General features: G+C 50.9%; 1 protein-coding gene across 2 annotated transcripts; it reads right to left on the minus strand.

Annotated features, from left to right (window-relative positions):
• Positions 1 to 14,355: 14,355 nt before the first annotated feature.
• On the minus strand, positions 14,356 to 24,784 carry UPK1A (uroplakin 1A). 2 transcript variants are annotated; one of them, XM_041744914.1, is made up of 8 exons: positions 24,698 to 24,784; positions 23,575 to 23,659; positions 21,498 to 21,698; positions 19,171 to 19,245; positions 18,927 to 19,034; positions 16,786 to 16,965; positions 15,115 to 15,198; positions 14,356 to 15,026 (listed from the first exon to the last, which is right to left on the minus strand). In XM_041744914.1, the coding sequence occupies exons 2-8, from the start codon at positions 23,653 to 23,655 to the stop codon at positions 14,982 to 14,984; spliced, it is 774 nt and encodes a 257-aa protein (XP_041600848.1). In that variant the 5' UTR covers positions 23,656 to 23,659; positions 24,698 to 24,784; the 3' UTR covers positions 14,356 to 14,981. The 2 variants fall into 2 exon arrangements, with proteins under 2 accessions (XP_041600848.1, XP_041600849.1); XM_041744915.1 differs by lacking the exon at positions 24,698 to 24,784 and having other exon boundaries at positions 23,575 to 24,024.
• Positions 24,785 to 26,032: the final 1,248 nt, after the last annotated feature.

Below are 26,032 nucleotides of genomic sequence, written 5' to 3' on the forward strand. Positions count from 1 at the left end.
CTCGAGGCCCTGCGCGTGCACAGCTCGCGGGTCGCGCCTGGTTTCCGCCGCGGACGCCGATTGGCTGCCGCGCCGGCCGCCTCCTGCTGAGCGTGCCCAGCATCCTCGGAGGCACCTCGGACAGCTCCCCTCGCCCCGCCCCCGCCCCGGCCCCGCCCCGCTCCCCCCGCCGATTGGCTGCGGAGCTCCCTCCCGCCCCCCCCTGAGGGGCGGGGCCTTGAGTCGATGGGGATGGGTCGGTGGGCTTGGGTTTCAGGTCTCTGAGGCGGAGATCTCACCCTCCAGCCTGTCCCCCTCCCCTGCTGCGCGGCTGCGGAGTTTGCCCCTTCCCACCCTCTCTCTGGAAAGACTTGGCCCTGAACCTCCTTGGCCTCAATGGTCTTGGAAGCTGCCTCCGCAGCTCAGGATTCAACGGCTTCCTTGCTCCTGTCTTGGCACCCTGACGAGCTCTGGTACACACCCTCTCACCTCTCTCCCACCCCCTGACGGTCTATGCAGTGTGTGTCTGTGATTGGTCGGGAGGCCCTCGAGAGTCGGCCAGGCTTCGGGGTGCGTGTGGGCAGCTCCCCTTTCCCGCCTCTCGTCCTGCCCACCACTGATTGGTTGCAGAACGCACCGCGCCTCACCTGGAAGTATGCGGGGACCAGGAAGGCGCAAGAGGGGGCAGTGCCTGGACCCGCGATTGGTCTAGATGCTCGCGCTTCAAATGCTCATTGCCTGTCAGCTGAGCCAGGGTTAGCTGCGTACTTCACGTACTAGCCACCAACCCCCCCCCCGCCACACACACACACGGAGAGGACGGCCCATTGCTCCGCCCCGCCATAACCGGCCAGGGCTAGGAGCTCAGCCAGCTGGCTTCCCATTCCTGCCGGGTTGGGGTGCGGACCCGCGGCGAGCTCGCGGCGCGCGGGGCTGGGAGCAGTCCCCCGAGCCCGGCTGCGGTGGCGCTGCTGATTGGCTGGCCCCGCTCTCTCCCAGGGCTTTGGGTTCGCGCTCGGACACATCCAATGAGGAGCGAGGGCGCTTTAAGGAGGCGGGCGTTGCTCGACCGCTTCCACTTCTGATTGGCCCAGGGGCTTGCTTGATTGATCCGAAGGCCGGGAGGCGGGAGCCCAGGCCAACGGCTTCAAGCGGCAGTTGGATTTCGGTCCCGGTGCTTCAAGCGGCTCAGCTCCGGGGCTTGCTGGAGTGTTTTCTGGCGCCCACCACCCCGCAGCTAGCTGAGGAGCTGGGGACGAAGGACGGGCGCTGGGGGACCCTCCAGAGGGGGCCCTGGGACAGCAGGTGCAGAGGAAAGTCGGGACGGAGACCGACTAAGGCGAGTGGCCAGCGGGTGGGAGCAAACCCCTCCAGAAGCAGGAGCAGGCAGGCGGGTGCTGTGGCAATCGTCACCAGAGCTCCCGCTCCCGAACCCTTGCGCTGGGCCGCCTTGTGTGCACCATCTCCTTGGCTCCTTCTGGAACCCAGTGAGGGAGCCGACTCCCGCGCTGGTTAACGCCCGAGGCTGACTTGTCTCACGTCCAGGCTGGAACGGGCGCGTTGCTGGGGCTCTGATGAAGGGTTGATCGTGCAGGTGTGGGGTGGGGCCTGATGTGATCACGTGGCCCTGGTTTACCTCATATACAAATGAGGGTTTTTGGGGGGCGGGGGTGTTTTGGACTTGAATCTGATCCTGAAGGCTTCCCTCCGTGCATATTTTCAAGACCTCAAACTTTTTTGGGCAAATGCATTTGCATTCCAGAAAAGGGTATTTTTTTAAATTATCCTCATCAGATCTTTGCCACTTATTGGCCACTTACACTGAACCAGGCCAGTTTTAAGTGCTTTGCATGCATCATCTAATGGAATTCTTATAACCAGCCCTATTGGACACTTAACTGCGATTAACCTCATTTCACAGATAAATGAATTGAGTTTGGGAGAAGAAATTGATTTCCCTAAGATCTCACCAGGAGTAATTGTCAGAGCTGGAATTTGAGCGAGGCCTGCTGCCGCCTGACTCCAGAGCCTAAGCTCCTAACTCTTGGTATATACTGCCCCCCATCCTAACAGCTATAGGATCCAGAGTGTGGGCACACATGGTCCTGGGAAATCCTCATAGCCATCCCAGGAATATGAATGGTGACAAGACCCATTGGAGCAGACGACCAAGTCTCATAGAGCAGAAGACACTCAGCTCACATAGCTGGTCTGTGACTAAGAATATCACATAACTTGAATCTGAACTCACATTCTTAAACAACACTAGTCTCTTCCCATTTGACAGAGAAACAGGTCCTGAGGAGAAATCAGAGCTGGAGAATTCAGACCCAGGTCTATCAGAAGCCCCCCCCACCCCCCACCCCCGGAACCATGTTGCCTCCAGGAAGTAATTGTCTAGTAGATCCTGGGCTGGGTCAGGTGGGGAGTCCTCTCACCCAGCCAATCTTGTCTACAAACAATGACTTCATCTGGTCCCAACTTTGGCCTAAAGGTGGTTGGGAGTGTATTTCACAGCCCCAGAACTTTGGGGGGGCTTTTCACTGAAAAGCTCTAATCAATGCTACAATTTATTGAGCCATTTTTATGACCCAGACAAGGTGGAAGGCATTCTGTATGCATCATCTCACTGAATCCCTATAATAATTCTAGAACATAAGGGCTGTTACTGTCCCTATTTTACAGGTGAGGAAACTGAGACCCAGGGAAGGATGGAACATTCCTACGTTTACCAAGCTGAAAGGTGAAACCTTGATGGGAACTCAGAGAACCTGACTGTAGAGCCCTCAAATCTACCTAGCATGTGCAGGCATAAAAAGGTGGAGTGAGGGACTCTGGGCTCTGGCAAGATGGACTAGAAGGGTTGTCTGCTTGGTTCCAGGGGTTGGACTGTAAGATTAGAAGAGTCAAATGGGGCAGCCCTGGTGGCGCAGCGGTTTAGCACCGCCTGCAGCCCAGGGTGTGATCCTGGAGACCCTGGACCGAGTCCCACGTCGGGCTCCCTGCATGGAGCCTGCTTTTCCCTCTGCCTGTGTCTCTGCCTCTCATTCTCTCTGTGTGTCTCTATGAATGAATAAATAAAATCTTAAAAAAAAATAGAAGAGTCAAATGTCTGAAGGGAGTAGAGAAATGACTATTGCTTGTTGAGCAATGCTCCCCCCACCCCCGCCCCTAGTGCCAGACACTGTGTTAACTAAGCTACAATATATGTTGAGAAGCAGGGAGCTTTGTGGTTTCTTAACCACACTAGACCCAAACTGCCTGGATTCCTATCCTGGCCCTGCTGCTTTCTAGTGTGAGACCTTTAGCAAGTTACTTAACCTCTCTTGGCCTCAATGTCTTCATCTGTAAAATGGGGGAAATGACAGTAAACACATTTCAGGACTATTGAGCAGATTCATAGAACAGTAGCATGCTACTCTTTTTGTCTCCAGTGCCCTGAAACTGAACTGCTTTCTTGCAATCACCATCACTCCTTCTTGACTTTGGCATAAACACTGAAAATTAAGGCTGTTATTTGCAATGGAAAATTCTGGGCAAGGTGTGTTCCCAAAAGAGATAGCAAGTGCAAAGGTTCTGAGACAGGCATGGACTTAATATGTTTGAGATACAGCAAGTAGTCTGGCTAGAGCTAAGCAGATGACTAAGACTCAGGAGCGCAGTTCAACTGCACAGGTGTTCAGAACAGATGTAAAAATGATCCTGTACTTTATGCTTGTTAGAGCATAAAAGACTTTCCCTCAAGCTTTGATCTCTGGAGAAACACAAGGCCATGATTACTTTTGAGGTTTCAGTATCCAAAGTTGCTCAGGAATTTAGAGATGAAGCTTAGAACTCAAGCCTTCTTGGGGTGCCTGGGTAGCTCAGTGGTTGAGCGTCTGCCTTTGGCTTAGGGTGTGATCCTGGAGTCCTGGGATCAAGTCCCACATCGGGCTCCCCATGGGGAGCCTGGTTCTACCTTGCCTATGTCTCTGCCTCTCTATGTCTCTCATGAATAAATCTTAAAAAAAAAAAAAAAAAAACAACCTTCAAGCCTTCTTGCTCTCCATCCAGGGCTTGTATGTGGGGATCAGGAGACTTGCATTCACTCAAATATTTACTAAACTCTTGACAGCATATGCCAACTGTGCTGAGCCCTGGAGAAGACTCGGCCCCTTTGAAATCTTTAGATTCAAAGATGTAACCTTCTAGAAAGGAATTAGATCTCAAAACATATCCTTCCAGAACCAAGTGAAAAATATAGCAACTAAAGCCCAGAAGGAGCACTTAAACCTGGGGTGGGAAAGAAAGAAGAGTGAACAAATACTTTCCAGAGAAGGTAGTGGCACCTGAGTATATATTTTTTGGGTACCTGTTATGTGCTAGGCACGGTTCTTGGTACAAAGTCTATGCTGGCAAGCAAGAAGAGACCAAATGTATGTGTGCTTGGGCTGCTGTAACAAAATTCTGTAGATGGCGTAGTTTAAACAACAGACATTTATTTCTCATGGTTCTGGAGGCTGGAAGCCCAAGATCAAATGGCCAGCAGAGGATTTACCCCAAAGATACAGATGCAATGAAACGCCAGGACACCTGCACCCCAATGTTTCTAGCAGCAATGTCCACAATAGCCAAACTGTGGAAGGAGCCTCGTGTCCATCGAAAGATGATGGATAAAGAAGCTGTGGTCTATGTATACAATGGAATATTCCTCAGCCATTAGAAACGACAAATACCCACCATTTGCTTCGACGTGGATGGAACTGGAGGGTATTATGCTGAGTGAAATGAGTCAATTGGAGAAGGACAAACATTATATGGTCTCATTCATTTGGGGAATATAAATAATAGTGAAAGGGAATAGAAGGGAAGGGAGAAGAAATGTGTGGGAAATATCAGAAAGGGAGACAGAACATGAAGACTCCTAACTCTGGGAAACGAACTAGGGGTGTTGGAAGGGGAGGAGGGCAGGGGGTGGGGGTGACTGGGTGACGGGCACTGAGGGGGGCACTTGACGGGATGAGCACTGGGTGTTATTCTGTATGTTGGCAAATTGAACACCAATAAAAAATTTATTAAAAAAACAAAAACAAAGAAACAAAATGGCCAGCAGAGTTGGTTTCTCCGGAGGCCTCTCTCCTTGCCTTGCAGATGGCTTCCCTCTCACATGGCCTTTCCCTTGTGCATGCACACTCCTTGGGTCTCTGCTGAGGTGCCACAGGGTGAATGTTGGCATCAGTTCGTATATTGAATCCTAATCCCCAATATGCTGATATTTGGAGATGGGGCCTTTGTGGGGGGGGGGTGTGATTAGGTCATAAGGCTGGAGCCTTTATGAATAGGATTAGCGCCCTTACAAAAAGGCCCCAGAGAACTCCCTGGCCCCTTCCATCATGTGATGTTACAATAAGAAGACAGTTGTCTGTGAACCAGAAAGTAGGTTCTCACAGATACCAAATCTGACAGTGCCTTGATCTGGGTGGGACATCCCAGCCTCCAGAACTGTGAGCGCCAGAAAAATAGATCTTCGTTGTTTGTAACCTGCCAGCCCACGGTGATCTATTATAGCAGCCTGAGCAGACTAAGACATAAGGACACTAGTCCTATTGGATTAGGGGGCCTCCCTACTCTTAGGTCCTCATTTAACCTTAATTACCTCCTCAAAGGCCATATCTCCAAATATAGCCACGTTGTGGGTTAGAGCTTCAATATATGAATTTTGGAGGGGCCACAATTCAGTCTGTAACACAGAACATCTACCATTGAGTGGCTCACAATCTGGTAAGGAAATGTGTATTATTTACTTCAGTGGGAAGGAACACAGAAGAATGGTTAAGATGTTGGCTCTGGAATCAGACTGACAGGTTTGGGTCCTGCCTGTATCACTTATCAACTGTGTGAATTTTCTTCTCCTTTCTGTGCCTTGAAAGAATCAAATGAACAGACGCCCGTGAAATTCTTAGAACAGCCCCGGGCACAGAGCAAGTGCTGATTAAATGTTGGCTCTTGTTATTAGTTGCAAGTAAACTTAAAACTGTGCTAAGTGCTCTGAAGAGAAATCATAAGATAGATACTTTAAGAAGTAAAATAGAACTCTAACCTGGCCAGGGTTTTCCAGGAAGGCTTCCTCCCGGAAGCAATGCTTGCACAAAGATTTTATGAATAATTACTAACTTGACTAGGAGAGGAGTGAGTCTTCCAGGCAGTGGGAAAATAGGTTCCAGAGCTCTGGGGTGGGAGGAAGCATGGCCCTAAAGTCCATTGCTGTAGGGATGGAGACAGCAAAGCGAGGAGAAGCAGGGGAAGCAGGGGAAAGTGAGGTTGGATGTGTGGGCAGGGCCTAGCAGGGCATGCTCAGGAGTGCTGGCATTTCCTAAGAACCATACAGAGTCATGGGAAGAGGCATTTTTTTACAGGAAATGATTTAACCCTTCCTGGGAACCCTACAAATACGACCATGTGAACAAGCTTGGGCTGGCCTGCTGCAGACGCATGGCCCGGTGAAAGCCAATGCCCCAGCCACCTCCACCAATTGCCAGGCAGCCATACACGTGAGGGAAACCACCATAGACCTGATTGCAGCTGCAAGAGTCAGCCCGGATGAGACCCACAGAAGAACTGTGTGACCGGGCTCAACCCAGATGGTCCCAAAGAATCAAGAGCTAGAAACTAATCATTATTTTTAAAGTTGCTGTGTTTGGGGTGGTTAAGAAAGTCAACTGACATACCCTGGACCAGAGTAATTTCTAGGCAACAAATATCACTTGCCTTGATTCTGGATCTTGAAAGTTGAAAAGTTCTCCCGTTTCTGGTCTTCTTTCTTCGCTCTTCTGGATGAATTTTTATGAGATGAACTTTAATGCCAGGGATGATCTTTTGATAATTTTTCCCCCCCAATAGGACTGGAAATGGCTCTTGAAAAAAAAAAAACAAAAAACACTTGCTCTGGTTTGCATCTTCCTATTTCCATTTGCAGGGCATCTGAAAAGGCAGTTAATTAAGGGGAGAAATCATGATTCTATTTCGTATTTTCAAAACATCTCTTACTTGGGCTAAATGGCGCGTTCCTAGCTGGGCTCAAGAAGGTGTTGGAGTGACCAGCTCCAATGTGAAGAGTAACAGCCACCTGCTGGTCAGGGCCAGTAGGAACAAGAACAAAGCCCTGCAAGCTGGAGAGAAGCCCCTCCCTTGCAGTGTCCCTCCAGCGCCCCCTACTGACAAGGTCTAACCTCATGCCGGGTGATAAATCCTGAAATTAAGGCGCAACAAATGGATAGCTGGCGCAGTGAGTAGTGGGGTCCTCAAATACTAATAAAAATTATAGCCATGATAACGGCTAACACTGAATTCTCAGAGCACTTTGTGTCATTTATTTCTGAATCATCAGGAGAAAGTTTATGGGGAGAGAGGAGAGTGGTCCTTTCTGCTCCCAGGGTCTCTGTTCCTTCTTCCCTAGGCTCAGAGCCTGAGGCCTTCTGGGCAGCCAAACTTTCCCCCCTGGCAGGCCAGGCCCATCGCGTGGAGCCGAATCCATCTCTGTTCCAAGGCAGGCGTGTGCCCCAGGGATGGGCAGTCAGAGCTCTCTCCAACCCCGACACACCATGCTGGGACAATGGGGCATAATCCAGAGGAGGGACCTTGCCACTTCTGGAAATTCAGACATCCAGACAGGATGTGGATGTGGTGCTAAAATTGCTTGCCTCTCTTCATGCTAGTTTTAAATTTTTATTTTTACATTTTTTCCCCTCGCACTAATTTCCTCCTATATATATATAATTTTTATAGAAATATATATAAAATATTTAAAATATATAAAATATATTTTTACATAAATATATTTATATATTTACAAATATTAAAATAAATATATATATATATTTCCCTTCTTGGTTTTCTTGATCTTCTCTTCCAAAAGGTAAGCTTTTATAAAGGGAGAGATTGAGGTCTGATTTGCTCCCTGCTGGGCCCCCAGATCTAAAGCAGTGCCCATGTGAGGTGTGTGCCCATGTTAGGCAAGCAATAAGTATTTGAATGAGTCATTTTACCGGAAAGACATTCACAATTTTACCACCTAGGACAGGGGCAGATGCAACTTGTCTCACCAACATAGCTTCCGGGCTCCAGTCCCTGGGGCTTACAGGTATCCATGAAATTGTCTGCATAAGACTGGTTCTCAGTGGATCTGGACAATTCAGGTCTTATTATTCTACAGCGCCTTGAATACCCAGGACTCCACATCACCATTCTGGAAGAGTTCCTGTAACAGTGTAAGCTTTTCCATTTAAGAGAGGTTAACCCAGTGTCTCTCATAAATAAATAAATAAATAAAATCTTTAAAAAAAAAAAAAAAAAAAAAAAAAAGGTTAACCCACATTAGACTGTTGGTGCTCACCCCTAACCCAGAATAAGCAAGGCCACACTGGGGAACCAGCAGCCTCAGTGGCCGGATTTTCCTGAAAGCTGTTCCTGCCTCCAGACCCTTTTAGGAAGTCTGTTTCCTGTTGCCTGCTGTCTCTGATGCTGGACTCTGAGCTCAGTTCGGAGGTGACGACCACTAAAAACTCATTTCTCTACAATGTGTTAAACTATGTACATTAATACTGGCAAAAGAATTTTTGGTAAATTCAGTGAGTTGGCCATTTGGTGACATGAACATTTTATGGGTTGGTTTCTAGTGAATTGCCCTGCTTCCTAATTTTCACTCAGTCCTCAGCCATGTGTCATTTCTTTCTGCAGTCCATGCTGAAGACATTTTGAAATTATGCCATCAGATAAAAAAATGTCAAATAATGACACCTGTCAGTTAGATACTCTGAAAAAATCATGATGCAAGCATGAGTATAAATTATTTTTAAAATACCCACCAGTTGTCAGAGTAGATAACCATTCCTGAATTAAGGAAAATTACTCATAAAAATAAAAGGACATTGCCCATGCATACACCACCTTTGCTATTTTTGTCTCCTTTTTAGAGTCCTACATATATAGAAGCATACATTCCGGTTTTTTTTAAATATTTTTTTCTTTATTTACGATAGTCACAGAGAGAGAGAGAGAGAGGCAGAGACACAGGCAGAGGGAGAAGCAGGCTCCATGCACCGGGAGCCCGACGTGGGATTCGATCCCGGGTCTCCAGGATCGTGTCCTGGGCCAAAGGCAGGCGCCAAGCCACTGCGCCACCCAGGGATCCCCCGTTCAGTTTTTTCAAATAAACTTTATTTTGGAAGAATTTTAGATTTGCGGAAAAGTTGCAAAGACAGTACAGAGAATTCTTGTGCCCCGTTCACCCAGTTTCCCCCAATACTACACAGCCATGATACATTAATCAAAACCAAGAAATTGGAGATACGTTCGTTAGATTACTCCTTTCTGCCCCTGGACACCCCCAAGTAAGCATCGTTAAAGTCTCCCCTCCCACCGCCGTCATGTCTAAGTCTCCCAAAGAGCCCGAGCAGCTGCGGAAGCTCTTCATCGAAGGTTCGAGCTTCAAAACAACCGATGAGAGTCTGAGGAGCCATTTGAGCAATGGGGGACGCTTCTGGACTGTGTGGTAATGAGAGACCCCAACACCAAGCGCTCCAGAGGCCTTGGGTTGGTCACCTAGGCCACCGTGGAGGAGGTGGACGCGGCCACGAACTCAAGGCCGCACAAGGTGGATGGAAGAGTCGTGGAATCAAAGAGGGCTCCCGAGAAGATTCTCAAAGACCCGGTACCCACTTAACTGTGAAAAAGATTTTTGTTGGTGGCATCAAAGAAGACACTGAAGAACCTCATCTAAGAGATTATTTTGAACAGTGTGGGAAAATTGAAGTGATTGAGATCATGACTGACCGAGGCAGTGGCAAAAAGAGAGGTTTTGCTTCTGTGACCTTTGACGACCACCACTCTGTAGACAAGATTGTCATTCAAAAATACCACACTGTGAATGGCCACAACTGTGGAGTAAGGAAAGCCCTATCGAAGCAAGAGATGGCTAGTGCTTGGTCCAGCCAAAGAGGCCGAAGCGGTTCTGGAAACTTTGGCAGTGGTCGTGGAGGTGGTTTTGGTGGGAATGACAACTTTGGTCGTGGAGGGAACTTCAGTGGTCGAGGTGGCTTCGGTGGCAGTCGAGGTGGTGGTGGATACGGTGGCAGTGGGGATGGCTATCATGGATTTGGTAATGACGGAAGCAACTTTGGAGGTGGCGGAAGCTATAATGATTTTGGCAATTACAGCAATCAATCCTCAAATTTTGGACCCATGAAAGGAGGAAGTTTTGGAGGCAGAAGCTCTGGCCCCTATGGTGGTGGAGGCCAATACTTTGCCAAACCACGAAACCAAGGTGGCTGTGATGGTTCCAGCAGCAGCAGCAGCAGCAGCTATGGCAGTGGCAGAAGGTTTTAATTACTGCCAGGAAACAAAGCTTAGCAGGAGAGGAGAGCCAGAGAAGTGACAGGGAAGCTACAGGTTGCAACAGATTTGTGAACTCCTGGCCCTCATCTCTCAGTTTCCCTCTCACCCACAGGAGTGGGCATCGGAGTGGAGGGGCCAGGGCAGACATACCCGTTCTGCTGGCTGAGGCCACACTGCTACCAGTCCAGCTGAATGAGCCATATTCTGCAGGTATGTGACCAGATGGAGCCAAGGAAGGTGGTGGCAGATATGGGACAGAGGTGGAAGCCTGCCTACCTGCCCTCTCAGAGGCCAGCTCAACACCCAGGCCCCAGCGTTTGGCAAGGCCTGACCTGTTTTAACTGCTCAGGTAACATTTGAAAATATTTAGCAGACTCATTCTTTCCTGGATGCCCATCTCATGTCTCACAGTGATATTTTTGTTAACATTTATTTATTGCTTTTGGCAGACAGCAATAATCATCATAGACTATTTGGAAAATACAAAAATGCCCAAAGAGTGAAATGGGAATCCCCTGCAAATATCACCTCTTCCTTAATAACCAGTGATAAGCTTTGGGGGACTTTGTTTTACAAGCCTAATGCTAATGTACACATATTTATATTTTTATCAGAAAAGTGATTGTACTGAGCATGCTCTTTTGTAATCTTTTTGCATCGAATAATTTCCCAAGTATTTTCCCATGTATGACTTAAGTACTCTTTTGAAATGTGATTTTTAAGGGAAAAACTGATTTTATGAATACCAGCCTCCATTAATTCCACAAACACTCTTTAAAAACTCTCCAATGAAAAGTATATTAACTCTAATGTATGCTCAGCCCTTGGGTTGGACATCCCTCAGCGAAAGCACGAAGTATTTTCAAGTATGACCTCACTCTTTAAAGTAGCACAAGTACAGGAGTCACCTTGATGAATCAGCTTCTGAACACTGGGCATGATGGAGCCCCAAATATTTGAAATTGGGACTCACACAGCCTGAGCTGTGATAGTATTTCTTTTTTTTTTTTTAATTTGATTTATTCATTCATGAGAGACAGAGGAGAGAGGCAGAGACATAGGCAGAGGGGAAAGAAGCAGGCTCCCCGTGGGGAGCTGGATGCAGGACTCAATCCCAGGACCCCAAGATCATGACCCAAGCCAAAGGCAGACCTCAACCACTGAGCCACCCAGGTGCCCCGCAGATGGTGGATTTCTGCACCCGATCCTGATTACACAGGACTGAGAAAATTCCTGATTCACAATAAAAAGGTCTGTTAGTTCCTGAGCTCTTAGAATGAATGGGGCCCTGAAGCAGGGACTGTTAGAACCCCCATTTCACAGAGAGGCACACTGAGGCTCAGAGAGTGCATTGGGGGTTGTGAGAACCTGGTGCTGCCCCTTGGCCTCCCTCAGAGAGTCTGAGTCACAGACAAGGTCACTGTGAACTTGCTTATGAGGGCACACCCGAATTTAAAAGCAGATTAGGCCAGAATCACCCCCTTTCCTTGACATGTTTATGAGGCAGTCAAATATGTGCACAGGGTGATGGAGATTTTCATCCTAGGGCCTCTAGGAAAGCCAGTTAGGTCAGTTAGCCCGGAGCAGCTCTTATGTGTTAAAATATGGTGTGTAGGGGTCTGGGTGGCTCAGTAGGTTAAGGTGTCTAACTCTTGATTTCGGCTCAGGTCATGATCTCAGGGTGGTGGGATCGAGCCCCATGTCAGGCTCTGCACTCCATGTGGAGTCTGCTTGTCCCTCTCCCTCTACTCCTCCTCCCACTTGCTTGTTCTCTCTCTTACTCTTTTGCTAAAATAAATAAACAAAAGCTTGAAAAGAATTTTAAAATAAAATATGATGTATATCACATCTACATGATGTTTTAAAATTCTGGCTTGCAAAGTAAAGCTATATGTTGCTCAGTATCGTGAAACCACTTTTCCTGTTTTTGAAAAAAAAACACCTTTGTAAAAAGTTTTTCAAATATTATAAAGTTATGTGTGGTGTGTAGACCTTCCTCTTCTCAGCCCTCCATTCTGCTCCTCTCCTCAAAGGAGTTCTTCGTGGGGAATACATATATATACGTGTGCATATACACACACACATATATATATAATTTTTAAACTTTTATATAACTTAATTGTTAAATGATTTTTATAAAAATGAGCTCGCTTATGTATCCTGTTCTGCTTCTTGCCTTGTTCAAGATGATCTGTGATGCATCTATACCCTGGAATGGATTGCAAAAGTTAAAAAAAAAAAAAAAGATGAATTCATAAATACTGACATGGAAAGTGACCATAACATATAGTTAAGTGAAGAAAGCAAGTTACAACACAATATTTTAAAGCATGATTCTGTGAAACATGTGTGTGCACTTATGTAAATATCTAGAGATGTGTTGATATAAACTTTTGAAAAGCCATAAGGGACATTCATCATGTGTTGATAGCAATTATCGAGGGGGAGTGGGCCAGATTTGGGGAGGGGATGTGATTTACCAGGAAACGAAACGTGGGATGCTTCCATTTCTAAATTTTTATAATCTTTAAGCAGAAGGGTTACAAATGATCTTGGAGGGTTTTTTATTTTTAAGGTTTTCTTTATTTATTCATGAGAGACAGAGAGAGGCAGAGACACAGGCAGAGGGAGAAGCAGGCTCCCTGTGGGGAACCCAATGCGGGACTTGATCCTGGGACCCCGGGATCATGACTAGAGCCAAAGGCAGACGCTCAACCACTGAGCCACCCAGGCGTCCCTGATCTTGGAGTTTTTAAAGTATTTTTTCCACTCTTTTAAACATTATTCTAAGAACATTGACCCATTTCTTTAAAAAGAAAAGACCAGCCCTGAATATGTAGCTATAGGAATAAAAGTACTGTATGTGGTTTGCAAGTTTTTCTCCTCTGCATTTCTTGGAGATTTTTCCATGTTAAAGCATTATATTTTACCACTGTGTGGTATTCTAGACTATAGACATAGCACAACTAACTTAACCATTCCGCTACAGAGGCTCATTTAGGTCACTAAAATGAACATCCTTATATATACTTTCCAATTATTTATACCATTATGACATCTTTTTACATTGGCTCACATAGCTCTGTCTTCTTAAATAGCCACAAGAAATCCAGTCCAAGGATATAACATGAGTTGTACAACCCACCCCCTGCTGATGGATGTTTCCAGTTTTTCACCCTAACAAAAAAACCTCTTTGACCATTACAGGTTTTTTAAAGTGTATTTTAAGGGATGCCTGGGTGGCTCAGTCAGTTAAGTGTCCCTTTGGCTCAGGTCATGATCCCAGGGCCCTGGGATGGAGTCCCTGGATCAGGCTCCCTGCTCAGCGGGGAACCTGCTTCTCTCTCTTCTCTCCACTCGTGCTCTCTCTCACTATCTCTGTCTCTCTCTCTCAAATGAATAAATAAAATCTTTTTAAAAATAAATAAAAATATATTTTAAAAAAAAGGTAATATCTGAATTCAGCGTTTGCAGACCATCGGCAGACCAGTGGAGTAAATGAGGACCCTGGGAAATGTCATTTGGTGGGGAAGGAAGCCAGGCCCTCTTGGCAGGTCCTAACTGCTATAAAACAGACAGAGGTTGGCCTGCTTGAGAGGGGACACTCATGAGGATGAGATGCCTAGAGTGTTTACTGTCTGTCATGCACCCACTAGAGAACTTGCTGGAAGTTACAGCCCCTAGGAGGAGGCTACCTGCCACCTGTAGCAGCCCAACAGCCCTGCGCTCTAATTTTCCTTTGACAAATCATCCCACTTCCCAACACCATCCTTAGCAGCAGTAGTAATTCAGGTACCCTCCCTTCCCCAACCAAAGGATGGGCCTAGACTCTAAACTAAGACAATGAGATTGAATCCCCGACCTTGGCTCCAGTTGTCGGGAGAGGGGCCTCTCTTACTGCTACGTGGCTTAGCTATAAAGATGTAAGTCTGATGTTGCCAGAAAAATCCTGTCTGAGAATGAAGCAGGTTTCCTGGGAACAGATTGAGCTCCTGGATCCAGACATGCCTGAAGCCAGCAATAATTGAGTCAGTTACACAAGCCAAGAAACTCCTTGTTATGTTTCAGTCAGGGCCCGTCAGGTTTCAGCCACTTCCGTCGGAAGAGTTCTTGTGCGTTTGCCTTCGGCCCAGAAGAAAAAGAATTAATTCATTCAACCAGTATTTATTGACTATCGATGCTTGTCCCTCTGCTGGGGACAATACAGTGGCCGGGACAGAGCTTGTCCCTCCCCTCATGGCAGTCACAGTCTACGGGAGAATCAACAATCACGAACTATTTAGCAGAAGTGCCAACCATGCAGGAGGCGCTCGGGGAGCTACAAGAGAGGCCTTGGGGATGGGGTAGTGGGATCCGGGAAGGGTCCCTGAGGGCAGGACTTTAAGTTGATGCTGAAAGATGGGCCAGGAATCAGCAAAGTGAAATGAGGTCAAGGGCTAGGGGTCCATGTACACATGTCCAAGTCCTGGCAGGGCTCAGAAAGTTGGTGAAAGTTCTTCAGAGGGGAGGGAGGGATGGTTGAGGGAGGTGGTAAGGGGAGAGGTGAGGAAACGGGCACAGGAGGAGGAGGAGGAAGAGGAGGAGGAGGAGGAGGTGGTCGAGGCGTGCAGGTGGCCTTCCCTTCTTGTTCCTCACAAGGTGGTGTAGAAGTACATAGCTATCAGCATCACGGGGAGCTGGATGAGGAGGCAGTCAGGTGAGGGGCGCTCCAGCCCCGCACCCGCACCCACACCCCACCTAGCCCGCAGGCTCCCCGCCTCTCACCGTCCACATGAGGATGGCAAACCCAAACCACGAGATACCCCACGTGTAGCTGTCGATGGCGTGGCCGATGTGCTCGAAGCAGCCCTGCGCAGGGGGAACACGGTGGTCTGAGGAAATGCCCCGGCTAGCACTGAAGGGGAGTCAGGGTGTGCCCTTCCGAAGGTCACTTCCTTCCCCAGCCTTGGTTTTCTCACCCGTGCAGCGGGGATTGTGGTGGTGTCACGGCCCAGAATGGTTCTGGGGAGCCGGGGATGTGATGCTGACCCCCAGCACCACCCGAGGAGGTGCCCAGGAGGGGGGTGGCTAGGACAGCCTGAGGGCCACTTGGTTTAGAGCTGGCTTTCCATGCTGCCCCCCAAGTTCCGGGGTTCGAAATCTCACCTTCCTTTAGGATCGGGGCAGGTTTGATACCTCCCCATTTAGGAATGAGGCCGAGTGGGGCCCGAGCCTCAGAGCAGGACTGGACTGGGAAGCGGCTCAGAACCCAGGCTCAGGTGTGCGGCCTGGAGTCTGGGGCTGCGCTCCAGCTCGGCCACTCGTTAGCTATGGCACCTAGGAATGGTTCTGACTCCCTGAGCCTCATTTTGCCCAGCCGTGAAGTGATGATCTCCAAGTGACGATCTCAACAGCGCTGGCCTCCGATTCTAATCGTGGGGAGTCCGTGAAATGACGCCCTGCACGCACTGGTGAGGACAGTCGGTGCAGGTGCAGGTGCAGGCTCCCCTCTCCTGACACTTGATCTAAGACGTGAGGCTGGGTCACTTGGGTGGCTCAGCGGTTGAGTCTCTGCCTTTGGCTCAGGGTGTGATCCCAAGGTCCTGGGATCTAGTCCCACATCAGGCTCCCCATGGGGAGCTTGCTTCTCCCTCTGCCTATGTCTCTGCCTCTCTCTCTCATGAAAAAAAAAAAAAAAAGACGTGAGGCTGCAGGGCCCCAGGGCCCAAGACAGCCACAAGCCCACAGGACATGGGAAGAGGTCCTCACCCCCTCTGCTTCCTCGCTCTGCCTCTGCCGCACCTTGCACTAGTTAAAGCGCCTACCTGGGGCCTGACTCAAATCCAGTCCCAGCTCCATCCCTCACTGGCAGGTGAACTCAGTTTCACCTTCCTTAAAATGGGATCATTATAAGCTTTGACCCTGTACAGCATAGAGGCTCAATAAACATCGGCTGTTATGGCTGTTGTGCCCTTGCTGGGATTCCTGTTGCCCTTATTCCCAGACAACCTGAGAAAAAGTCGCAGGTGCCAGCTCCGGATCACACAGACCCTGTGCCTCCCCCGGGCTTGCAGGGAGGGAGGGACAGATGGGGAGAGGGCGGAGACTGCCAGAGGGAGGGGGAGAAAGGAAGAAGCCAGAGTGGGGAGGAGGAGAAGAAAGTGGGAGGAAGAGATAAAGAACCAGAGGGGGGATCCCTGGGTGGCTCAGCGGTTTGGCGCCTCCCTTTGGCCCAGGGCGCGATCCCGGAGACCCGGGATCGAGTCCCACGTCGGGCTCCCGGTGCATGGAGCCTGCTTCTCCCTCTCCTCCCTCTGCCTGTGTCTCTGCCTCTCTCTCTCTCTCTCTCTATCATAAATAAATAAATAAAATCTTTAAAAAAAAAAAAAAAAGAACCAGAGGGGGCGGGACAGACTGATGCACAGACAGGTGGGGGGGGGGGGGGCAGGGACGCACCTTGGTGAACAGGTAGTCCGTGTGACCCAGGCGGCAGCCCTCTTCATTGAGGGGGATGAAGTTGCCATTCCGCCGACAGCACAGCGGAGGCCAGGGGAACACCACCTCCGGGGTGGCTGCCCGGAAAGCTGACGTGAAGTTCACCCAGTCCATGGGACCAGACGTGCCACAGCACTCTTGCTGGAGAGAAAGGCAGGGGTGAGGCAGGCCCTGGCTCAGAGAGGACAGCCACTCACCTGAGGTCACGGACAGAGGAAGGGCCAGGTTGGCCACAGCTGGACCCGACTTCCCTAACCAACCCCCATTGGGGCCTGGGCCTCGAAGTTGGGGGCGGGCAGTGTCTTGTGTGTGAACCGGGAGCAGAAGATACTGCCGGGCACCTAGAGGCTGATGGGGGCTTTGTTTTTCTTTTTTTAAGATTTTATTATTTATTTATTCATGAGAGATACAGAGAGAGAGAGAGAGAGAGGCAGAGACACAGGCAGAGGGAGAAGCAGGCTCCATGCAGGGAGCCCAACGTGGGACTAGATCCAATGTCTGGCTTCTTCTGGCCCCTGTGGGTGTTTTAATTGGTAGCTCCGAATGATGAGAACATAGGCTCCTTCAAATATGAGTTCCAGTCCTGGCTAGCTGTGGGACTTGAACCAAACTGGGACCTCACTGTCCCCTGGGTCTTCAGAATTCTTCTCTTGTTCCATATCACATTGGGTTTAATTAAGAAGGTGGCTTCTGGGGGGTGCCTGGGGGGGTGCAGTCAGTTGGGCATCTGACTCTTGGCTTCGGCTCAGGTTGAGACCAGTCGTGATACCAGGGTTGTGGGGTCAGGCCCTGCGTTGGGCTCTGAGTGTCTGCTTTTTTTTTTTTTAATTTTTATTTATTTATGATAGTCACACACACACAGAGAGAGAGAGAGAGAGAGAGAGAGAGAAGGCAGATACATAGGCAGAGGGAGAAGCAGGCTCCATGCACCGGGAGCCTGACATGGGATTAGATCCTACGTCTCCAGGATCATGCCCTGGGCCAAAGGCAGGCGCCAAACCGCTGCACCACCCAGGGATCCCCTGAGTGTCTGCTTGAGACTCTCTCTCCCTCTCCCTCTGCTCCTTCACGCGCCCCCCCGACACACCCACGCACACGCTCTCTCTCTCACTCTTTCAAATAAGTAAAAAAGTGAATATTAAAAAAGAGAAAAAAAAAAGAATGTGGCTTCTGGAAACTGGTGGCCTGAGTTTGCATCCTTCCGGTTCTCTGGCCTACCAGCTATGTGACCTTGTATAAGCCACTCGACCTTTCACCTTGGTTTCTTCATGGCTAAAAAGCTGACCTCCCTTATGGGGTGGTTATGTGGATTAAATAAGCTTTTTTTTTTTTTTTTTTTTTTTTTTTTTTTTTTTAAATTTTTATTTATTTATGATAGTCACAGAATGAGAGAGGCAGAGACACAGGCAAAGGGAGAAGCAGGCTCCATGCACCGGGAGCCCGATGTGGGATTCGATCCCGGGTCTCCAGGATCGCGCCCTGGGCCAAAGGCAGGCGCTAAACCGCTGCGCCACCCAGGGATCCCTTAAATAAGCTTTAAAAATGCTTATTTAAACAACAAAAGTTAGTGCTCATTAAATGTTCATTATGATGATTTGCCTCATTCTTAAGAAAGTATCTGCAATGGTCAAGAGCAGGGGCTCTGAGGGACGCCTGGGTGGCTCAGTGGTTGAGCGTCTGCCTTTGGCTCAGGTCGCGATCCTGGGGTCCTGGGACCGAGTCCTGCATCAGGCTCCCTGCATGGAGCCTGCTTCTCCCTCTGCCTGTGTCTCTGCCTCTCTCTTTGTGTCTCTCATGGATAAATTTTTAAAATCTTAAAAAAAAAAAAAAAAGAAAGAGAGAGAGAGCAGGGACTGTGGATCTAGGATGTTAGATTTTGATCCCAGCTTACCAGCCATGTGACATTGGGGCAAGTAACATTCCCTTTTCGGGGTCTAACTCTTCTGGAAAGAGGCCATGACTAGCCCCGCCTCCCAGAAGAACCACAGGACTGGGTATCATCTACCAGTGGGTGTAATGGGACCTCTCCTACTTCTGGGGTCCAGAGCCATGGGTGCCCCTGCTCTCCCCACCCCCTCACCCCCTCAACCCCCCTCGTCCACCTCAATCATGATGCGGTCCCAGAGGCGAGTCAGTTCCTGGCCCTGGTCCGTGTCTGCACTGTAGAAGGTCAGCATCTGCTTGGTAATCAGGGATGGGTTGGACACCATCTGCGGAGGTCCAGGTAGAACAGGGTCCAGGTGGGACTAGGTCGGGAGGGGGTCAACCTCCACTCCACCCCCAGACCCAGACCCTTGCCACCCTTCCCCCAGGTCATGCCCCTCCCCTGGTCTCTGCCCAGCTCACATAGTCGCGATGAGTGTAGGACGTGATGCAGGAGGCGCACTCGAAGATGTAGACGATGAGCATGAGCACCAGGTACTGGGGAGAGATGGGATGGGGTCAAGGCTTTTGCCTTTTCTGTATGTTTGAAAATTTTTTATAATAAAATGTTAGGGGAAAATGAAATCAATGAAAATATGTAAAGTATTGCCTGAAATTAATTATTGGTCTGGATGCAGTAAAATGAATGTCTGCTGTAGAAAAAAAAAAAAAGACACTCTTCAGACAACCCGAGAACGCAGAGCAGGTATTGGAAGATAGACACGAAGGAACGTGGGTGAATTTGTAGGGTGTACCAGGTGGCATGGTGGTTGTGCATAAAAATAAAAAAAAAAAATCTCTTTCCTCATCCCTCACCGTCTCCCTTAAAGCGACGCGGGGTGGAATGTGGATGTGCCAACTCCTCTGCCAAGAGATGAGGTGATGCAGCATAACAGGCCCAGCTGCTCTAAAAACATCCTTATCACTCAGAGAAATGTGCACTCGAGTATTTACAGGTAAATGACTTGGTGTCTGGAATGCACGTCAAGATACCCCAGAAACAAGAATGCGGGCGGAGGGTGGAGCAGAGGGGAGCAGGCTGGCCAGTCTGCGGTCGATATTGTTGAAACCAGGTGATAGGTACGCCGGGTTCAGGCCATTCACTCTATGTTTGCAGTTTCCCATAGCAATTTTTAAAAAAAATTCCGTGTCTTGGTTAATGACAAACCAATAGGCGAGACAGACACAAACATAGATTTTTTTTTTTTTTGCCAGTGGGGTGAGCTTTGAGGGCTTTGGTTAAATTTTTATGTCAAAGAATTGCATGCACGAAAGAAAGAAAAAAAAAGAGAAGAGCCTTTCCAAGGCTCCATGTTACTTACGATGAAGTCAGAGTCCTTCCCGAGGCTGGAGAGACTCCCCGACAGGCCCACTTCCCTTTCTCGCCCCCATCCTGCGTGCCCACCGCCCTCTGTACCCTCACCGGGCCCTCATCGGCCCTCATCGCCTCTCCCTCACTCCCACCCCGTCTTGGCTGGCGGGAGGGGGGCGTGTTGGGGGGGCTCTCTGGCTTCAGAGCCTTTGCTCTTGCTGTTCCCTCCCCAAGGAACGCTCTTCATGCAGACTCGGGGCTCCCTCCCTCAGGTCTCCAGGCCTTCGCCTTCTCTGCCTGCAGGTGACCCCATCCCGTTCCCCAGCTCCAGATCCCCCTTCCCTCCTCACTGTCCACAGTTGGAGCATCCTCCCCCCAGGGCAAGGGCTTTTCTGTTTTCTCTCTGGATCACCCCAGTGCCCTTGTGCAGGATTTGGCCCCCGGTTCTAGCTCCGTCAACATTTGCTGATTGAATGAGCAGCTGCTCCTGGGAACCTAAAAGGCCTCAAATTGCACAAGAATCACAGTGTTGGCTCTGTGTCAGGGGGGCCAGGATTGGAACTCCTGCCTTCTCTATCACCCCAGGCCCTTGGCCCCTTTGAGCCTCAGTTTTCCCATCTGGTAAATGGGTAGAGAAGCAGCAACATCAGAGGGCTGCTGGGGACATCGAGGGGGCTGATGCTTAGCCCGGTGCCAGGCACAGGAGAGGTCCTTGGCAAGTGTGGGTTCTTGTGGTGGTGGTTATTCCTGGCAGAAAATAAGGGGAAGGCTCAAGCTGAACTGCTCAGATTTAAATCCTGGCTCTGGGGGCGCCTGAGTGGCTCAGTGGTGGAGTGGCTGCCATTGGCTCAGGTCGCGATCCTGGGATCGAGTCCCACATCAGGTTCCCCACAGGGAGCCTGCTTCTCCCTCTGCCTGTGTGTCTCTCATGAATAAATAAATAAAAATTTAAAAATAATAATCAATCAATCCTGGCTCTGTCACCCACTCACTGTGCACTTCCCTGAGCCTCAGTTTCAACTCTGTCAAATGGGCTCGCGATGATGCTGGCATCTCCTGGTGGGTTGTGAGGAATAAACGCACCGATCTGTGCAGAGCACTTAGAATGCACTGAGCACCCCTTAGGGTAGCTGTGCTGCTACTGCTGTTTCCACAGAGCTCAGGAGCACAGACTCGGCCCAGCCAGCTGAGGTCCCCACGCATCCCAGGCCTGCCACGCAGGAGCCGTCCTCCTGGGCAGAGCATCCGTCCCTTCCTCTCTGTGCCCTAGTTTTCTCTGTAAATTGAGGGTGGCAGCCGTGCCCCGTTCCAGGGCTATGGCAAGATTAAACAGAGTGACTGCGTGAGGCCCAAGCGCGGCGCCCCGCGGGACACACTGGGGGCTGCGGTGGCCCCGGCTGCCCCGGCTCTGCCCGCCCGCGCCCTCCCGGGGCCTCACCGTGACGATCATGGACCGGCGGCGGCACAGCGCTGCGCCCACCCCAAAGCTGGCCACCACGAAGAAGGAGAAGCCGCAGAAGATGGCGATCCAGGCGCCAGCGAAGACGTCATCCTTGCCCGAGACGCCCATCAGTGGGTACACGCGGTACTGGTCAGCGGTCACCCACACCGTCTCGGCGAACAGGGCCAGGCCTGACAGCTGCACGGGGCGGCGGGTTAGAGAGGGCCCTGCCAGCCTGCACGGCCCTCGGTGGTGGGCGCCCTGGGAGGCGAGGGCGCCGCCTTGCATCAGCAGGGGTGGGGCTGGGGGGCTGGGGGGGCTGGGGCTGGGCAGATGGGGCTGGGGGCTGGGGCAGGGGCTGGGCAGCTGGGGGGCTGGGGCTGAAGCTGGGGGGCTGGGGCTGAGCGGCTGGGGCTGGGCAGCTGGGGGGCTGGGGCTGAAGCTGGGGGGCTGGGGCTGAGCGGCTGGGCAGATGGGGCTGGAGGGCTGGGGCTGGGCAGATGGGGCTGGGCGGCTGGGGCTGGGCAGAGGCCAGAATGGAAGGGGCCCGGCAAGACCCTTGCCCCCCACCCCCAACATCCCCAGCTGCCAGTTGCTCTAAGGATCCAAGGAGATGCCACATGCGAAGCCCCAGAGCACATGACTGGAACAGAGGAGCCCCTCGGGCACCCTGCCCTCCCTCCAATAGTGTTGTTACTCCCCAGCAGGGGCATCTGGCCAGGGTCTGAACAACTACACAGGCGCCAACCCTCCGACCCAATCCTGCCCGCGCAGGACGGCGACGATCATAAACCCACAAGGTTATTCCCGAGTGACCGCGGAGAAGGAACCAGCCTGCCACAGGGGGAGCGCTCTGCAGTGGTGGGAGAGGGCGGGGCGGCTCTCTGCGGACTCACGTGGAGTGGCCCACAGACTAGGTGAGCAGGAGAAACTGGGAGGCACAGAACAGGATGTGCAATGAGCTGTATTTTGGACAGAAAGGGAGGAAAACGGGTATCTGTGCTCTTTCCTATGCGCTTGTATATTTGCTTAAAGAAGCGTTGGAGACCCTAAAAATCTAGGCACCCCTAGGGATGAGAGATAGGGAGCAAGGAGACAGGAAGGCTGCTCCGTGGATACCTTTGGCGACAATCAAAATGCTCGCAGAGCACTGGGTGTGCACACACCCTGCGCCAGTCCTAGTGACACTCTGGTGCTCGGTGTTACCAGCCCAGGGCACGGCTGCTGTTCCGGCCAACACAGCCAGGAGCCACATGCGCCCCGCTCTGGTCTAAGCACATTAATCCAATAACTCATCCGCACTCCTATTTTTCTCTCCATCTACAGATGAGAAAACTGGGGCCCAGAGACATTGTGTTGCTGGTCCCAGATCCCACGGGAGAAAGTGGCAGAGCTGGGATTTGAACCCAGGCTGTCTGGCTCCAGAGCCATGTACAGGTAGCACGTTTTTAAAAAATTAAATATTGGGGATCCCTGGGTGGCGCAGTGGTTTAGCGCCTGCCTTTGGCCCAGGGCGTGATCCTGGATACCCGGGATCGAATCCCACATCGGGCTCCCGGTGCATGGAGCCTGCTTCTCCCTCTGCTTCTCCCTCTGCCTGTGTCTCTGCCTCTCTCTCTCTATCATAAATTTAAAAAAAATTTAAATATTAATGAAAAGACGTGGCTATGGTTAATATTCATCACTGTGGGCCTCCTGGGCCCCAGCAGGCACTTTATGTCTAGAATCGTGGTAATGAGGATAGCATTAGTCAAGCACCGTTTCTGAGCTGAGGGCCATCCGGGGAATAATCCACTAACAATCCCCACGATGGGGACACGATCCACATAGTTGGGGAGGCAGAGAAGTAGAGCGGCTCGCTCCCGCTTACAGAGCTGGGGGGTGGCGGAGCTGGGACTGGAATCCAGGCTGCTCTGAGCCGGCAGCCTGCAGTGTTGGCCGTGGCAGTGGGAGTGGGGGGTGTCCTGGGACCTCAGCCCCCACCCCGGGGCTGTCCCCTCCTCCCCACCTGCCCGCTGGGCGCCCAGCACGGGGGGGGGGGGGGGGGGGGGGGGGGGGGCGGGGAGGGGCTCACCAGAATTATGATGTTGCCCACCACCAGCAGTCCCACCACGACCGGAGACCCCTTCTCGGCCTCTGTCGCCGCAGAAGCCATAGTCCTGCCCGGGGCCCAGAAGCAGGAATGAGGCCAGGGAGAGGCGGGCAGGGGGGGAAGCCCCACGGGCCCCAGCACCCTCCCTCCCGGCCCAGCTGCCCGCTGGGCCCTGATGGCAGGTCGAGTGAATCTTCCTACAACCCCCGCGGGGGGCCACTGGGCGGAAGGGAGGGCCAAGGCTCAGGCTGTCACTGGCCCGGGCGCCCCAGGTCCCCTGCTCTGCAGACCCCAGAGCCCGCTCCTCACCTGCCCTGTCCGCGCCTCCGTGGCCAGCCCCTCCCACAGCAGCGCCCCCTATATAAGCCCAGGCCTCCTTGGGCCTCTCCAGGAGGGGGCAGGTGTCTGGAGGAGGGACAGGGGTCAAGCAGGCCGACCAGCAGGGAAGTTTTATGAGCCCCCCCCAACACACCCAAGTGATTTATAGACCTGAAATTCAAGATTGTGCTCGTGTCTGGCGACATGAGCAGGATGACGCGCCCGAGGCCTGGTTCCCAGGCTGCTGTGCTGGTGGAGGGGGTGGCTTGGGAGGGTGAGTGCCCCACTTGTCTCTCCTCAGGACCGGGGTCTTCCTGGGAGGGGGGAGACCCCAGGCGGAGCCACAGGCGCCTCCTGAGTCCCAGCGCTTCAGTCCTGTGCTCTCCGAGGCTGGGAGCCCAAGGGGAGGCCCAGACAGGGACCCCAGCGGCTAGGACAGGGCTGGACCAGGCCAAGGAGGTGGGGAGGAGTGGGGGCTGGTGGGAGGGCAGCTCAGGAGGCTGAGGACATGGGCTGCAGGCTGAGGGGAGACCTGCTTGCGGCAGGTGGGTGAGGAGAGCTCCAGGTGAGTGTATGAGGGGGGAAGAGAGCGTGCTAGAAAAGAGAGAGGGCACACTGATGGGGCTAGGTGGGCGACCCCCCCCCCCCCCCCCCCAGGGACAGGGACAAAGCAGGATCAGAGCAGGAGCTGTGGGAAATGTCTTCAGGCCACAGAATCAGAGACCGAGCTTGAAATCCCAGTTCGGCCTCCTTTGGGCTGCGCAACTTGCTATGTGCGTTCGCCCACCTGCAGGATGGGGATCATCACACGACTGTCCTCAGTAGCAGTGGGAACCGAGGGCCCGGATGTCTGCAAAGGCTGTCCTCTGGCCCTGTGGACTGCAAGAGGCCACCTGCGCCGGCAACGCTCCCGAGGCCCACTTTCCGCCCGATGGTGCCCCCTAGTGTCACAGGGCTGCTTCCTCAGGTGAAAACGGCTTGGGGCACCCAGTCCTCAGGGAGACCCTTCCCTCCCTCCCTCAGCTCTCAAGCATCAAGGCACCGCGTTTTCTCTCTGAGCTGGAGCTCTCTCAGTGCATGTGAAGTGGGCAAACAAATGGAATTGGAAGCTTCAGTGTTAAGACAATGGCTTGGTAATAAAATACAGGAGATGTGTTCTGATCAAAATTAAAATGAGTAATTTGGTTTGTAGTCAATCCACTTTACATTTAAAATGGTTTTTCTCTGTTGATTTTCATTTACGTTAAGGACTAATAGAAAAATTTAAATAATAATGTACATGACCTGTCAAGTACGTTTTGTGAGCTTTAGCTAAAATACCTTGGTTAATAATAGGGCCATGCTAACAATATGACATATTTTTATTTTCGAATAGTTGGTAACTGTTGATAGTTGGGAGTTATAGGTCTCAGCCTTTTGGCTAAGGGCAAGTGTAAAATGTCTAGTAAAAGCAAAAAGTTATCGTCATTGGGGCATTACTGTCACCAGTCATAAAAGGGATCTGTTTTGTTCTAGTGTGATGTCAAATTTGAATTTTCATGATTCCTTCTTCTCATTATATAAGCTGGTCTTCAATCAATACATTTTGAAGTACTAATCATTTCCTTTAAAAGATCACAATGCTGGGGCCTGGGTGGCACAGTCAGTTGGGTGTCCAACTCTTGACTTTGGTTCAGGTCATGATCTTGGGGTTATGGGATCAAGTCCTCCTACTTGCATGCTCTCTCTTAAAAAAAAAAAAAGAAAACAAAAATCACAATGCCAAGATCTCCTAAAGAGGACGGATGCCTCTCCTAGGACTATCCTATAATCCAGCCATTTGTCTCTGGGAATCCCCCCATCTGTATCTACCAAATGCTCTGAATGTATTCATATTAGCCCCAAGCTGGAAACCACCCAAATGCTCCTTACCAGTAGAATGGGTAAGTCCATTATGCCATATGCATATAAGGGATACTATTCAGCAATAAAAAGCAGTGAACTATTAGCACTTGCAACTACAGAGATGAATTTCAAAAGCATTACACTAAATGATAAAAGCCACACTCAAAAGACTAACCTTACCATTCTAGAAATAAAGTTCTAAAACAAGCAAGACCAATTGAGGGGGATAAAAGCCAGG

The sequence above is a fragment of the Vulpes lagopus genome, chromosome 2 (assembly GCF_018345385.1).
Source record: "Vulpes lagopus strain Blue_001 chromosome 2, ASM1834538v1, whole genome shotgun sequence".
In the NCBI taxonomy this organism is placed as follows: Eukaryota; Metazoa; Chordata; class Mammalia; order Carnivora; family Canidae; genus Vulpes; species Vulpes lagopus.

Coding starts and splice junctions, on each gene's coding strand:
- UPK1A (XM_041744914.1), bottom strand. CDS start 23,655: ATGGCTTCTGCGGCGACAGAGGCCGAGAAGGGGTCTCCGGTCGTGGTG. Junction 21,699..23,574: donor TGGGCAACATCATAATTCTG/GTGAGCCCCTCC, acceptor CGCCCCGTGCAG/CTGTCAGGCCTGGCCCTGTT. Junction 19,035..19,170: donor CCTACACTCATCGCGACTAT/GTGAGCTGGGCA, acceptor GGACCTCCGCAG/ATGGTGTCCAACCCATCCCT.